The sequence below is a fragment of the Chroicocephalus ridibundus genome, chromosome 17, assembly GCF_963924245.1.
Source record: "Chroicocephalus ridibundus chromosome 17, bChrRid1.1, whole genome shotgun sequence".
NCBI lineage: Eukaryota > Metazoa > Chordata > Aves > Charadriiformes > Laridae > Chroicocephalus > Chroicocephalus ridibundus.
In genome coordinates, this window is record NC_086300.1 from 4,332,143 (window position 1) to 4,346,375 (window position 14,233).

The following is a 14,233-nucleotide window of genomic DNA, read 5'->3' on the forward strand; positions in this document are numbered from 1 at the left end:
ACAGAGGCTGTTGTTTCTACAGCAGAGCAGCATCTCAGCAGAGATTAATGTTTGGTGTCACTCCCCCAGAGCCGGGAAGACGTGATGATGCCTGGCCTTAGGAGGTGGAAAGGGAGAGCTGCTAATTCTGAAAGAAACTGCAGGACTGCTTTCCTAATGGGTAAGAAGGAAACACCAACCAGGGGAGTTTCAGGGCAACGCTCTCAGATGGCGCGACCGGACGAATGTATGTCTATACACAGGCTCAACACACCTGCCGGAAAATTTTCCCTTTCCATCCACATTTGCACAGATCATCTACACATACAGCGCTCAGTAGCTGTAAAGTACCTGTTGTCAGAATTGCCGCATCTTTTATTTATTAGTCTAAGATATCGTCTTCTCTCGGCTGGGTCTAGGAAAGATATCTATTACTCCTGGATACGGAAAAGGCAGTGTCGCAATTGCTTTTATAGGGGCTGTGAGATTTGACAATAAAATATAGGATATTCTAAACTATATGGGATATCTAGACATGCTATCTGGGGCATCTACGTGATCTCCTAATCGCGCACAGCTAATCGAAGAACACTGGCGCCTTCCTCTCAAAGGCACAGGTTGTCTGTATCTTTTCAGTGCACATACGTAGTTGTTTTGCCTATGTTTATCATTTTGTTGTTTGCCTGTGTTTATCATTTAAGCTGAGAATTCAGACGTAGCTCTTCTAGCATGGTTTACAGTGTCTGTCGATGGTCCCGTGGCATTACCCTAAGCTGGGTGTTTTATTGAAGCTGGCGCCGTTTTATCCCACACTAACAACCCAGCTTGATGAGAAAGGATGTGCAGAAACCAAATACGGAGCAGCTGAGACAGGAACTCTCTACAACTAAAGATTTAGATTATGTCTTGGCCAAGATGTACACTGAAATAAAGTTTGACAGAACACAGCCGTATCCTGTGTGGGTCTCCTCTCCGTCTCCTTACTCAGTAAAATAAGGTTGTCTTGTCAGGCCCGATCCAGAGCATTTTCTGTCACAGTATCACAGAACGGTCGGGGTTGGAAGGGACCTCTGGAGACGGTCCAGTCCAGCCCCCCTGCCCCCTTCAGTTCTCTACTCAGCCGATTTGGATGGAGGGGTGTATGTGGAGGTGGTGATGGTGTAATTGGCATCAAAAATCAGTGATTATTTAAAGTTATGGACCATCTGAAGCTTTTGTAGTGGGGTTGCGGACCTGTCTAAGACTTTGCCAAGTGTACGCACACAAGAGCATGTGCTTTCTTAGTCACCTTGGGGTTGTTTTTAAGTTGTCCAAGTAGCTCCATTGACTGGAAAAATCACTAGCTTAATGCGGTAGAAAGATGCAGAGAAACCGAGGGCTGACAACAGAGGAGTCACGGGACACAGAAACTACGTAAAACAAATTAGGGCCTGTGCTACGTCGGCATCTGGCTAGGTAGGTAAAACGTCCATAAAATGTATGACTCTAAGGAAAATGCTTCTCTTCCTGTATTTAGAAGAGGCAGCACGGACAGAAAGGGCTGCACATATTTTTTGTGTTTATACAGATATCCCCAGTCCCTGTGGGCTATTTGCACTGGCCTTATAGGGGAAGAGAGTCCTGCTTCTCCGCCTGCACGTGCTTCCTGTGGAAGGTCTGCCAGGCCCTTCCCGTGTTTTGTGGGCGCTTGTGTGCTCAGATTATTTATTGAGAATCGGGCACGGGAAGCATCGCCCAACATCCCCAGGTAGCTCGCTTCCCTTCTGAGGAGAGAATAAAGCCTGATGTGTATTTCTGCGAAAAATAATTGCAGGTCAGAGATTTTGCTCCCAGATGACAGGCTTTGCCTGAAAGATTCTCGGCACCAGAGGTTCAGGGGTCAAACGCTTTGATGTCGGGAGGGAAATGTTCCTTCGCAAAACACTAAAGTCTTAGAATAAGCAGATGGTTTTGTGAGGAAACTGCCTAAGCATAAGATGATCTCACAGGTGACTTGTACCTTGTTTCTCAAAAGCCAGAGCAAGAACCGCTTGGGACCTGTAGTTACAGGTACGGACTGAGATCCCATTGACTAGCTGTTAAGTGAACGCGGGCTGCAATATACTCCCGCTGGCAGCTTCCTTGCCAGGGAAGATTTATCAGCCTTCCTTCTGGGTGAGGATCTGATTTTGGTTTATGTTGGTAACCAAGACCCCAAAAGTTTTCATCACAAAATAAGACACTTCTGCAGCTGGCAAACTTTCTAACTGCCAAGACGGCCAGCGCATAATTGGTTTAAGAGCTCACAAGGAAATGAGTAACAAAGAGCTCCTGCCCCATGGCGTTTTGCGTTCCTGGAGATGAGGGTAGGATGCCTGAGTTAGCACCAGCGTTCTTCACAAAAACAGCCTGCTTCAGTGTTTGCCAAGAGCTAAACTAGTGACTTCAGTCAGAAACTTAATCAGAAGGCACCGAGGCTTGAGCAGAGCCGTAGACATTTTTTGCTGTTAAAGTTACAGTAAACCGTAGCTTCTTCTCATCTGTGCATAGGCAATTTTTTTTAGCTAACTACTTTTATGCAACCCGAATAGTGAGGTTGTTAACCTTATTAACCTCTCCTCTCCTCTCTCAAATACATAATAGAGTTAATGACTTTTTTTTTTTTCAATGAGACATTCTCCTTTCTCCATTCCACCTACTGGGTTTGGTTTGAAGTGGTATACGAAGGTATGCATATACCTTGTATAGCTTTTCAGTTCTCAAGTTTCTTTATTTTTAAATATTTTCTTTTAAGAAAGAATTATTTTTATTTGGTTTTGCACAAAGGGATATACTCCAAACTGTCAATTTTTTCATCTGTCAAATACAGTTTGAAATGTTAAAGAAGGAATGGAATGGATGTTTTTTCTTTTTTTCGTAGTAGATACAGTAATCAGCTCTTTGAAAAGACTACATCAACCCTTTTTCAAATAAAAAAGTTGATATTTATCTATTTTGAGGTCTTTTACAAGTGGAATAACCCCATATAACTTTATAAACATATCATCCAGATATGCAGCTTTATATCCAGCGTATCTGCAGTCCACATTACACCCCGATAACAATGCGTCAGAGTAAGATGAAAGGAAGATAGTATGCTATAGCTCCAAATAACGCTTACCTTTCAAATATTTAAACCAAAGTTTCAGTATTCTCAATAGTCATAATGTGATATACTGGTGTAAAATTCTGTTTAACACATGGTCTCAGTACATTAAATAAAAAGACAAGAGAAATGGAAACAGATACTACGCTTTTCTAAAATGCCATAATTTGATATGCTACAAGTTTTGGTTGAAAGGGGGGGTAATTTCAAGTGGAAGTGTTCTTAAGACTTCTGGTGGTGCCACGGCAGTTTGTGAGTCTGGATTGGAAAGCTTCTTTTACATATTATTTATGACAGAAGTACGGGCAGTTGGCTGTGTCGGCTCTAGTGGCTTTCAAGATTGCTGGTAAAGTTTCTTGGTGTCACAGAATCCCAGCCTGGCCGGGGCTGGAAGGGCCCTCTGGAGATCATCCCCTCCAACCCCCGGCCAGAGCAGGGTCACCCAGAGCAGGTGGCACAGGAACGCGGCCAGGCGGGGTTGGAATGTCTCCAGAGACGGAGACTCCCCCACCTCTCTGGGCAGCCTGTGCCAGGGCTCTGCCACCCTCACAGCAAAGAAGTTCCTCCTCCTGTTGAGATGGAACTTCCCAGGGGCAAGTTTGTGCCCGTTACCCCTTGTCCTGTCCCCGGGCACCACTGAGAAGAGCCTGGCCCCATCCTCCTGACACCCCCCTTTCAGTATTTATCAGTGTTGATAAGATCCCCCCTCAGTCGTCTTTTTTCCAGCCTGAAGAGACCCAAATCTCTCAGCCTTTCTCCATCAGAGAGGTGTTCCAGTCCCCTCAGCATCTCGGTGGCCCTAGTTCGTCCTCAAACTCTGTCAGAGGCAGAGGTGACCAAAGGCACGATATGTTTATATTTTGAAAAGCACAGCTGCTATTAGTTTGTATGAAGTATTTGATCAGTTGCCAACACCCCCCCCCCAAAAAAAAAATCACAAAAAATAACCTATTAATAGGAAGGTTGCAAAAAGGGCTAAGTTGGTCACTTAACTGTAAATTTCATAAATCCAGATATCGACTTAGAAGGCAGTAAGTAATAAGTGTAAATCCACACGATATCTAGACTAACAGATTTTTTTATATAATTTAAATATACATGTACATGTTTACTTGGACAAAAGTTTTTGCCTCTAATGAAAAACAAAGAGACAATAAACTCAGTTAAATCACTCCAGTTAATGTTGTTTTCTGCTTCTCCTGACAATCCTGAATTCACAAAGAAAACCATGGGTTTCCAGAGAGATTCCATGAATCCGAAAGAAACGCAGCACTAAAGAGTAGTTTTCCTTTAGTTATATAGATTTAAATGTTGAAAACAGAATAGTGATAGCTATTGTGTTGAGGGCTTAATCTCTGCTCTACCTGCTGTGACGCTTGGTGATTACTGCTTTGAAAAGGTGTTTGAAACTGAGATATAACAATTAAATTTCAGGATTTACAGTCAGCTCGGATGAATTTTCCCTCTGCAAATTGTTACCATCAAGAAGGCACCTGTCATCTTGGACCGTCAGTGTGAAAGCCATCTCTTCTGAAACCGGTAAGCAGAATTGCGCGTACGTAGTTTTGGTCTCAAATTTTTACTTTATAATCTTACTGCCTAGCCCTCCAGGTGTTCAATTCATATTGCAAGAAAAACAGTGACTATCAAAGCATTTCTTTCTCTTAAAGTAAGGCATAAGGAAAATGTGCCTTGTCAAGTCCAAATGTACAATGAATAGATGTGACCAGGGAAACAGGATGAGAACGCAGTTGCGTTATCACGTGTTGACCGACAGCCTGTGTTTTCTGAGTGTTTCAGAGCCTAGACAATATTACTCCTGTTTTACCTTCAGTGTTCGTTAGCTTTTATTCTGAAGACACAGCTGTGGTAGTAAGACAATTCCAGAGAAAGTTAAATTCATTCAGACAAAAATCAAAATTGTGCCCTCCTTTGGCTTTTTTCCCCTGCGTCCTTTAATCGCCTCTGTAAACTAAAGCGTCATACACCTTTTAAAGACTCAGGGCTACAGGTTTTGCGAGCAGGCTCATCTCACGGTGGAGCTGACCCGGAGCAGTGTTGCATCCGCTTTCTGATCAGTTACTTTCCCCGTACTCCTCTCCCGTTGCTGCAAGAACTAGTCAGAGCTGGGGGAGGCAGCTGAGTCCCCATCTTCTGGGTCGTGTTCATGCGGTGACACCGGTTGCCCACCTTTAACACGTTTCCACTTCATCCTTCTGTTTTGAAACCATACTTTGACCTGGGTGACAGAAAGGAAATAATTACTTATTGCCCCAATCTGAGCTGTATAAGCAGAGCTACACGTAAGTGTGTGTATCGATAGACAGATGTTTTGTGGAGTTCTAGAAGAAAAGGTGAAAGGAACCTCACAAGTTTAAGCAATCCATTTCTCTAACAAAGGCAGGCAATCCTTTCTAAACTGTTCCAGGCAGATGTTTCTCTGAAACCCACAGAAGTAGTACAAGTACTTTGCCTAAAATCTGTCTTTATGACAACTAAGCGTGTCAGTCCAATGGGCACAGTGCATCTAAAGTCTTTTAACATCTAGTCCACCTGCTTCAGGAATTGTAATTTGCTTCACTTAATTGAGCAATTCCTCGATTGTCCACTTAGCTTTCATAAGGAAACCCTGACTGAGATCACGAGGGAACGGAAATATCTCTCTCCACAGAACTCTGCATTTTTCCTTATCACCTCAAACCACTGCCTGACCCAGGAAGAAAGCGTGCATCAAACATCTGTCATTCTAATAACTTCCTGGTAATCACAGTCTAAGGTGACATCCAGATTCTGCCTGTAAGCCTTGACATATCAGTACGTACCAATGAGTGGTGGTAAACAACAGCTCAGTAGACATCAGTTAGTCCCAAATGTATCTTTAGATAACTATAATTGTACTTATTAGCTACTTACAGAAGTTTGTAACAAATGTGTTCTAAAACAATGTGGAGGCTTTGCATTAAAATACCTCTGTGCCATTGCAAAAGTGCACCCTCAAGTAACATATCTGGTTTTTAGCTTTAGGGAGAAGTTGTAGGGGAGGAAGAAGAAGAAGCTGGGGAGGCAGGGATTCGGGAAGTACTTGTCTCTCGGTGAGATCCAGGTTCACAGCTATCTCATATCTCCTGAGCCTTGTCAAGTAGTTATGGTGGGCAAATTCAGCTTCCAGCTCCCGTAGCTGCTCCTTTGTGAAAGCTGTCCTTTCCTTCCGGGATTTGCTGCTCGTTTCTGCCTTGCTGCTTGAGTTCTGGTTTTCTAAGAGGCAAGCACACATGGTGTGTAATTGGTGGTTATGTTCAGCTGCGGGAACATGCATAGTGCAGAGGTCTGATACAAACTACTAATTGAAGTGAAACTCAGTGAAGTTTTCAGAAGTTTGTGTTGTGCCCCCTCGAGCTCAGCAGGACTAATCAGTGTGGCTGGTCTTGGGCTCAAGGGGACAACGCTGGGACAGCTCAAAGTCAGGAAGGGGTGGGTTGTCAAACAGGCCTGGGGCTGCAAGGTCAGAAAAGAGCAGCTATGGGAAGGAAGCTCTCATTCCTCGCCATCACTGCATCAAAATAATTTCCTTCCCCGCATCTTTACTTTCATTCCTTATATCCGTATTATTCCTCTCCCCTGACCTACCAAGCAAGAGGCGGCAAAGCCAGAGCTTTGGGTATATGGTGTGCGGCGTGTTACGAGTGCGCGGCGACAACCTCTGGTGCAGGGTGTAAGGTAAAGTAAGGTAAAGCCACTTAGTAAGCACCCTACGCTAACGTATGGCCTGGAAATCTTGTGCGTGTCGGGGCCGGGGAACACACGGTAAAACAAGCAACACCAGCGAACCAGTGCAGCGTGCTTTGAATTGGCCCACAATACTCCAGACTTTGAGCTTCTTCTAATCTTCACTAAATGAAAACTAGAGGAAGATCTGGTATCTGGGTGCATGATGGGCACCCGTCACTGGGTTGCCCCGAAAAACTTCTATGTTATTTGTGCACTTGGCTGCAATGTGGTCGAGTGTCATATTTCAAAGCTAAATCTCAAGCCATAGCCAAAGGGATGCTGCACCCTAAAAAGTGCTAAAAAGCAAACAGAAATTGACTTTGCCTGAGGCTGCGGCAATCTTTTTTCCTTTGCTGTTTCCCTTTTCTTTTTTTAATTTTCTTTTTAAAATTTTTTTCTTTTTTTTTTTTCACCTGTGATTTTAAAATTGGTGCTTGTGAAGAATCCCCAAGCAATGCACAGAAAACTGCACTTGTTTCGGTGAGCAAAGCCCAAACTGCCGATCTTTCAGGGAGCCAGTTTTACAAGTTCTTGGTTCTTTTGTCCCTTTTGCACCTCTGGTTGGCTAGATTCCCTGAACCGAAGATGCTAGTAGGTTTTTTTGTTATGTTGAGGATTAATTACTTTATTTTTGTGTGTAAGCGGTGTGCAATGAAGTTCCGTGTGTCCCAGCATAATATTTCTACATAGAAATGATACACAATATGGTAGCAACGAGCACAACACGCAGCAGCATCTTCTAGATGTCCCTTTGGTTGCCAAAGTAATAAAGCTGGAAAAAAATCTATCAGGTGTGGCTGTAGGCTTACTGATTGATCTGACATTAGCTCTGTCCATCAGAAATAGAGAAACCAAACATAGCTCCTGTTAGTGATACTGTGCACGGGGACCGGGGTATCACAGCCTGCGGTGGTACTGCTCTCCTTTCCAAGGAAATTAGTCTTGTTTGCATCAACATTGTTCTTGCTACTTATACTTCAAAAATCCCCAAATAAAGTTGGGGAAAGTATGCAAAACAAAAGTTTCTCCCCGTGCTTTTGGCCGCGGTTGTAGAACCCCCTTCATTCTCATCTCTCACCCCACGCTCACGCCATTACCTGTTTCCCAAAGGCTAACAAACGTGACTTTTGAGAGCGCGGTGGGGAAGTGGGATTTGAAGTGTGGGTCCCCTGCTGGGAACTTTGCCACCAGCTTCTGCGAGTCTTGCTCTCAAGGGCTTCCCTCGGGGTCTCTGCTCCCCTAGCAAACGCGCGGAGGGGCGAAGCAGCTTTCCAACGCCAATATCACGCTGCGGGAACTTACACCACCTCTGTCAAATTAACCTGGGATAAAACCACCTGATGCAACCTGAATATACATGTGAGCTTAGCACTTAGCCCTGTGCAAAGGACATTCTTTCGAAGGGGCGGTTTCACCCATCTTCATCTCCAAAAAAACAACGTGAAGAATTTTAAATAGCTAAGTGTTTCTGGGAACAGAGCAGGATGTGTAGCTCGGATCCTGTCATCCAGGCTGCGTGCCACATGGTGTTGTAAAGAGCCATATGGTTATTCGTGGCTGGAGGTTTTGTGATATTCCAAAAGTGGAAATAGGGCCTAGATGCCTCAGGGTTTTGTCAACAGAATGTGGAAAACGGCAAATGTTGTATGAAAGGACAAATTGCCTTGGAAAGATTTTCCTACTGTACTGACAGGTTTTGGTTGGTTTCTTTTTGGTTTTTTTTTTTAAGGAAAAAAAAAAGCTGCTCAGGAATCACAGGAAGATCTGTGATCTACCATGAAGCATGCCATGCTTCCAGGAGCCCGACCAGTTTCCTTGTGCGGTTGAACTGAACAGCTGCCTTTCCCCAGGGCTGCAGCAAAATATGCATAGGAACCCAAACGGTACATGTTCCTGTGCTGTAAAGTTCCCAAACCAAAACCGGCGTCAGGCACCAATACATACGTGTGTGTATGAAAAGGCAGCCTGTTCCCTGTAAAACAATGGGCCAAATTCAACGTTTGGAGCTGGTCAACAGAAGTCAGCTTTGCTTTGTGCCTGCGACCAGCGTAACTGAATCAGAATCTGGTCTCACAAAGTAGTACTCGCTCTCCCTCACTGGGGTGAACTGGTCTGCTAACAACAGCCAGTAAACAATGCTTTGGAGGAAGGCGTAAGGGCTCTGCACTGTGCAGATACAGGATTTTGGCACCACAGAGGGCACTGGTATTGCTCAGAGAGCAGCTTAGGCACAGAAGTATGGGGGTCACTAACGCCTGTACGCAGAGGATCTTACTTGCTTGTTAGATGTTTGTGGTGATCCACAGCCCACATCAATGCACCTGGTCTTTGTTGCTCTGCAAACTACTGGCAACGTCTGCAATTTTTGCCTCAGTAGAAGAAAGGAAAATAAAAATATGAAGCATCTGCACAATGTTACTTTTTTCCCCCCATGCAAAAGACTTTGAGAGGGTATTTATTCTAAGTGGTCCAATCACGTAGTAAGACACTGATAGATTTTGCTGTTATGGAAGATAAAATTCTGAAAGCTATCAGGAACATTAACCAAGTAAAGTGACCTCATGAATAGTAGGTTCATGTGGCAGCTGAAGATAAAGCATCCGGAAGTTACTTCAATGTGCACCTCATGGAATAATGCTCAATGGAGGGTGCGTACGGAGGGCTGTGACACAGGGCGCCCTGCACCCAGACCACTTTAAACTGATCAGGGACTTGCCTGTACTTTGCTTTTCAGTCCTTCTCAGGTTATGTGCTGCTACCTGCTGCTGTCTGCTCTCACCTACTGCTTTGTCGTAGACTGGTTACAGTTGGAAGGGACCTTAAAGATCATCTTGTTCCAACCCCCCCTGCCCTGGGCAGGGACACCTCCCAGTAGACCAGGCTGCTCAAAGCTCCGTCCAACCGACCCCATTTTTATGTCCCCGTGACTGTAAATGGGAATCACAAGCTTAGAAAATCCTCTTTGCAGCTAGTGGCAAGACTGAGAAAGACCAGCAGGCAGGAGTTCAGATCAGCCTTAGACATTTTAATGCAAAGGTTTCCAGAATTCATCAGTCGAGGACGTTGTATAGGTACTGTTGTTAAGGGAGTCATTACGCACTGTTACCACGTCCTCATTGCCGCTGCAATCTCACTAACATTCGGCACTGTTTCATTCACATAAAATAAAGCTGTCTGAATTCTATTATGTATTATATTACTGTCATTGGAGATCTGGGGCCTTCAAGTGCGTAATAACACAAGTACAGTTTGGGACAGGTCAGAGAGAAACTTTATTGAAATTTTATTTGAAAATGCTAACGGCTGTGGCTTGGGGATGGATGGCGGAGGCAGCCGTGAAAGTTAACACTAGGTTAACTTCTATCTTCAGGTCGTTTGGTGAGCCTGTGAAGTCAAGACTGAGTATGGCATCTAAATAAAGTCTGTAGAGGAAGGGAAAGGTGCATGCGTGTTTATCCATGAGTACTTCTAGTAGTAGATGCCACTATCGTTACTGCCATAACAAAGCCACTCTTTACATGTTTTCAATATATCCATGCTTCAAGGAAAGTTTAAAAGACTGACAAGCTTTATTATTTTTATGCCATTCCGCTTATCTGTCAGAGAAATTTGCTTATTTTAGACTTTTCTCAGAATACTCTGCAAAGCGCCTTGTTCCAAGATCTTCCCTGTGTATCTCATAATAACTAGGGTCTTCACAAGGACCAAAGGCTTTTGCATCCACCGGTGCAAATCATGGTAATTCTGTATCTATATTGCAGTTCAGGTAAAATTGTGGTGGGTAAGGCACCAACCAAAAGAAAATAGTTTATTTTGTCGGTTTTGTCTTCAAGTGATTTTAATATATTTTTCTTTACTAGCCCAATCTCTGAAGAGAGGCTTTGGGTACCTAGATTTTTCTAAAGAAGTCAAGGAAAATTCTCAAGGGAGAGGAAAGGCTTATGTTCCACTTAGAATAATCAATCAGTATGTGATATGTCCAGCTGCATTTCTGGAACTGCTGTAAAAGTGAAGGAAATGACAATAAAATTGCTCATAGACTTTCCCCTCATTTGTTTTATTTTGTCTGGGGGGCAGAAGGAAGGAAAAGCTTGCAGGAGGGCTATCAAATAATTCTACCTGCTGTCTGGTAAGCAAAGAAGGGAGTGAAAGGAAAAGCCACAGAATCCCCTTTGGGATGTTTTTGTTATTCTGCGTTCGCTAGAGTAACAACTTGTACAGAGAGCAAGAGTTGCTAAAAGGTAGGGAACACCATACCTTTCAGGGATGTCATCGCTTACAGCTCCCCTGGGAGGAAAAAGTATATGGGACAGCAGCAAGTATGAAAAGAAAACGTCAAGGGTGCTGGTAACAGAGAATAGAAGGAACATTTGTCTTCTACTTAAAACAGGGAGACGTGCTGTGGAAACAGTCTCTTTAAGAATAAGGATATCCCTGTAACCCGAGTATGCTGAAATCTGCTGTTTACCTCTGACTAGCAAATGTTATAATAAAAGCATTGTTCTCTTTTAAACTTTTGTAAAAAAAACTTCTTTGCATTTGGGAAAATAGGTTTTTGGGAAACTTTTGCCTCAAACATGTTTTTGTTTTCAATGGAAATGAACTTAAATTCTACAAAGCTGTGTTTCTAAAGAAAAAACAGGTAACCGAGAGGAGTAAACCAGATTCTGGGCATAAAGAAGTCTGGAATATCAGTTAGTTTATATGTCCCCTGACAACCTATTCACATTGGAAGAGAACAGAGATTAGGACTAATTGTGTGACAGAGAGAGCACGAACACAAGCTGCTTGTTTAAATTGCAAAATGGAGAAATGAAAAGTTGGATGAGAGGTGGCTCTTCTCTAGCCAGCCAGTAAAACATAAAAATAAATCAATAGTTCTCTATCTGTGAAATGGGCATACTGGAACGCATTCCCCACTTCATAGCAGTGCTGTGGGGAAAAGCATACTGTAGCCTGTAAATGAACACTATAGCACATGAACGCATACAGCATCTTAATTTTCCACAGCTTCCTTAGGAGAAAACAATTTAATGCATATTTCACGTACCTGGATTTGAGACAGCAGCAAATCAGAGGTTGTATAGCTATGAAATTATTGAGTATTGCGCTGTAGAAAGAATGTGTTTTGTTAACTAAGGTGGCACGACGAAAGCGGTCTACTTTTTCTGCGTTGTTGGACATTGTACCAATGGAGATACTTTTAGTACTGCTTGTTTTTAGGAAAAAAGCATTTAATATTTAGTGAAGCCAAGGAAAATTTACATCTCAAGGGAGACTTTGCATCTTGTACCACAAACTGAGATGTCAAAATCCTAGTACAGTATTTCCAGCTAGCACAGGCAGCTCAAGGTGACTGCCGTTCTCTTGTGCTTGGGCAAATGGCAGGTATGCAACACACAACTCCACATCCTAGCACTTTCAGCGCAGTTCATGCGTGCCATGTGATTCCTGTTTAGTTACAGCAAACGCACCCTGTGCTGGTGAGTAAAATGCCTGGTTCAGTAAAGAAGATCTGCAGGAGTGAAATACAAACACCAGAGGTCATCAAAGAATAAGCCATTTAATTTCAGTGTTATTGTGTAAGTTTCCCCAGTCAAGAATTACAAAATGTTTTCCTCATCAGCTTTATTTCTTAGTTCCTAATCTTACAGGGGCTCTCATTCTATAGCCTGTACTATCCCACAACCCTGATTTCATATCACCTACCTGAGTTTTCCTTTTTTCTTTTGGACGACTTTTTCTCAGTCTCATTTGTAGTATTTACAGGTACCTCATCGTCTTCAGTCATACCCACTGCCGCACTCACTAGATTTGGGCTGCTGCCTTCTGACTCCTCAGAACCCAAGGCCAGTCCTGGGTTTAGTCGTCTTCTGGCCTCAGTTGCTGCAAAATGCCAGTCAGAGTGTTGGAAGGAGGGGTGCTGCTCCACAAACGCTCGCTCCTCACGCGGGAAGCTATGGGGAGCAGTCACCAGGCAGGAGGTTGAGAAATCAGAGTAAGCAGCAAAATCTGATTTTTGACGGAAGGAGAACGGTGCCGGTGGGTAGTGGTTCAGCCCTGCTGCTGTGCTGACATCTGCGGGGGTGCTCCGCAGGCACCCCCAAAGCGGGGCAGGAGGTTGTGGACTGCGCATGCAGCTGCTGCTGGTGGGATCCATTTGCTTCCAATCCTGTCCACACGCCAGTGTTCGTGACCGGTTACAGCTCAGGCTTCAAAAATCAGAAGAGGAGCAGAGAGGAAATCTTCCAAATTTTATGGAATAGATTTCCTTCCTAAACAACAGTTTTTTTGTGGGTTTTATGCTGTTGCAGACTTGTTACTTTGGGAACTCTTCTAAACATCTTCATTGTCCCGAGTGGAAAAAGGCAACCAGATCTAGGCAGTGTTTGCCCTGAATCGCTTCCCAAGGCCTGAGGCTCGCTTCTTTGTGAAGTGCTGGACATGAGCGAAACACTTTTTAAATACTGTGCTGGGGGTGAGTGACAAGTTTGTGAAGTGAAATGTGAGAGAGGGGAGGGAGGGGTTAATGTACATACGCTCAGTCCCTCCAACCAAAGCAAAGCAGGCAACTATTAATCATCTGAAACCTTATATGCACATCTAATGGGATTTGCAGATGGAGCCTTTTAAAGAAACAATGTCTGTATTTTTTTTAAAAGGGAAACAGCAGTCAACACAAAAAAAAAGGCTTTAATGTTTCCCTGTAACGCTATGAAGTTATTTTTATTGCACTGTTAACGAAATTCCCAAATTCTTGGATTTGGAAAAAGCCCTAACACAGAATTCAACAGATGCCAAATTTCAAGAACTAAAGCGGGAAATAAAAGTAAGGACTTCACTGATTATATATAATTTAAGCCCCAATTGTGAGTTAAAAAAAAAAAAGTAGCAAACCTGCCTTGTTCACACGTGCAAGGTCTTGAGTCATTTTTGTTTGTTTGTTTGGTTAGCTTTGTAACACATGCATTTGCTGAGTTTGCTGACAATGGCAGTTATTCTTTCTGTATTTTACTTTCCAGAGAATTTTCAATATGCCACTCCTTCCTGCAAGGAAATCTCCTGCTTTTATGCCAATGGAAGACATGTTTTTCATCTTTTGTTGAAAGTTTTATAGTTTTTCCTAACAGAAAGCAGATTCTTAGACCCAAGAGCCATCACACTTGAAAAGACATTAACAGGGAATCTGTTCTCAATCCCTTTTTCACGGGAGTGTGGCAGCTGGGAATGCCCACAGCCCTGCCATGCTAGGGTTACTGCAACTTCTCTCAAGGTTGTTCTCTATGTTTTTAACGACAATTTATATGTGCATGTGTTCCACGTTTCCATAATCTGCTTGCTACCATTTCCAATACTTATTCC

General features: G+C 43.4%; 1 protein-coding gene across 1 annotated transcript; it reads right to left on the reverse strand.

Moving 5' to 3' along the window:
• Positions 1-4,902: 4,902 nt before the first annotated feature.
• Positions 4,903-13,237, reverse strand: MEOX1 (mesenchyme homeobox 1). The gene is made up of 3 exons (XM_063354617.1): positions 12,581-13,237; positions 6,186-6,358; positions 4,903-5,342 (listed from the first exon to the last, which is right to left on the reverse strand). The coding sequence occupies exons 1-3, from the start codon at positions 13,029-13,031 to the stop codon at positions 5,220-5,222; spliced, it is 747 nt and encodes a 248-aa protein (XP_063210687.1). The 5' UTR covers positions 13,032-13,237; the 3' UTR covers positions 4,903-5,219.
• Between the last annotated feature and the right edge of the window lie 996 nt (positions 13,238-14,233).

What these genes read in the sequence shown, in the direction of transcription:
- MEOX1 (XM_063354617.1), bottom strand. Translation starts at nt 13,031, where the DNA reads ATGGATCCCACCAGCAGCAGCTGCATGCGCAGTCCACAACCTCCTGCC. An exon ending in AAGAAAAAAGGAAAACTCAG is followed by an intron (nt 6,359 to 12,580) that starts GTAGGTGATATG and finishes CTTGCCTCTTAG; the next exon opens with AAAACCAGAACTCAAGCAGC. An exon ending in TGGATCTCACCGAGAGACAA is followed by an intron (nt 5,343 to 6,185) that starts GTACTTCCCGAA and finishes TCTGTCACCCAG; the next exon opens with GTCAAAGTATGGTTTCAAAA.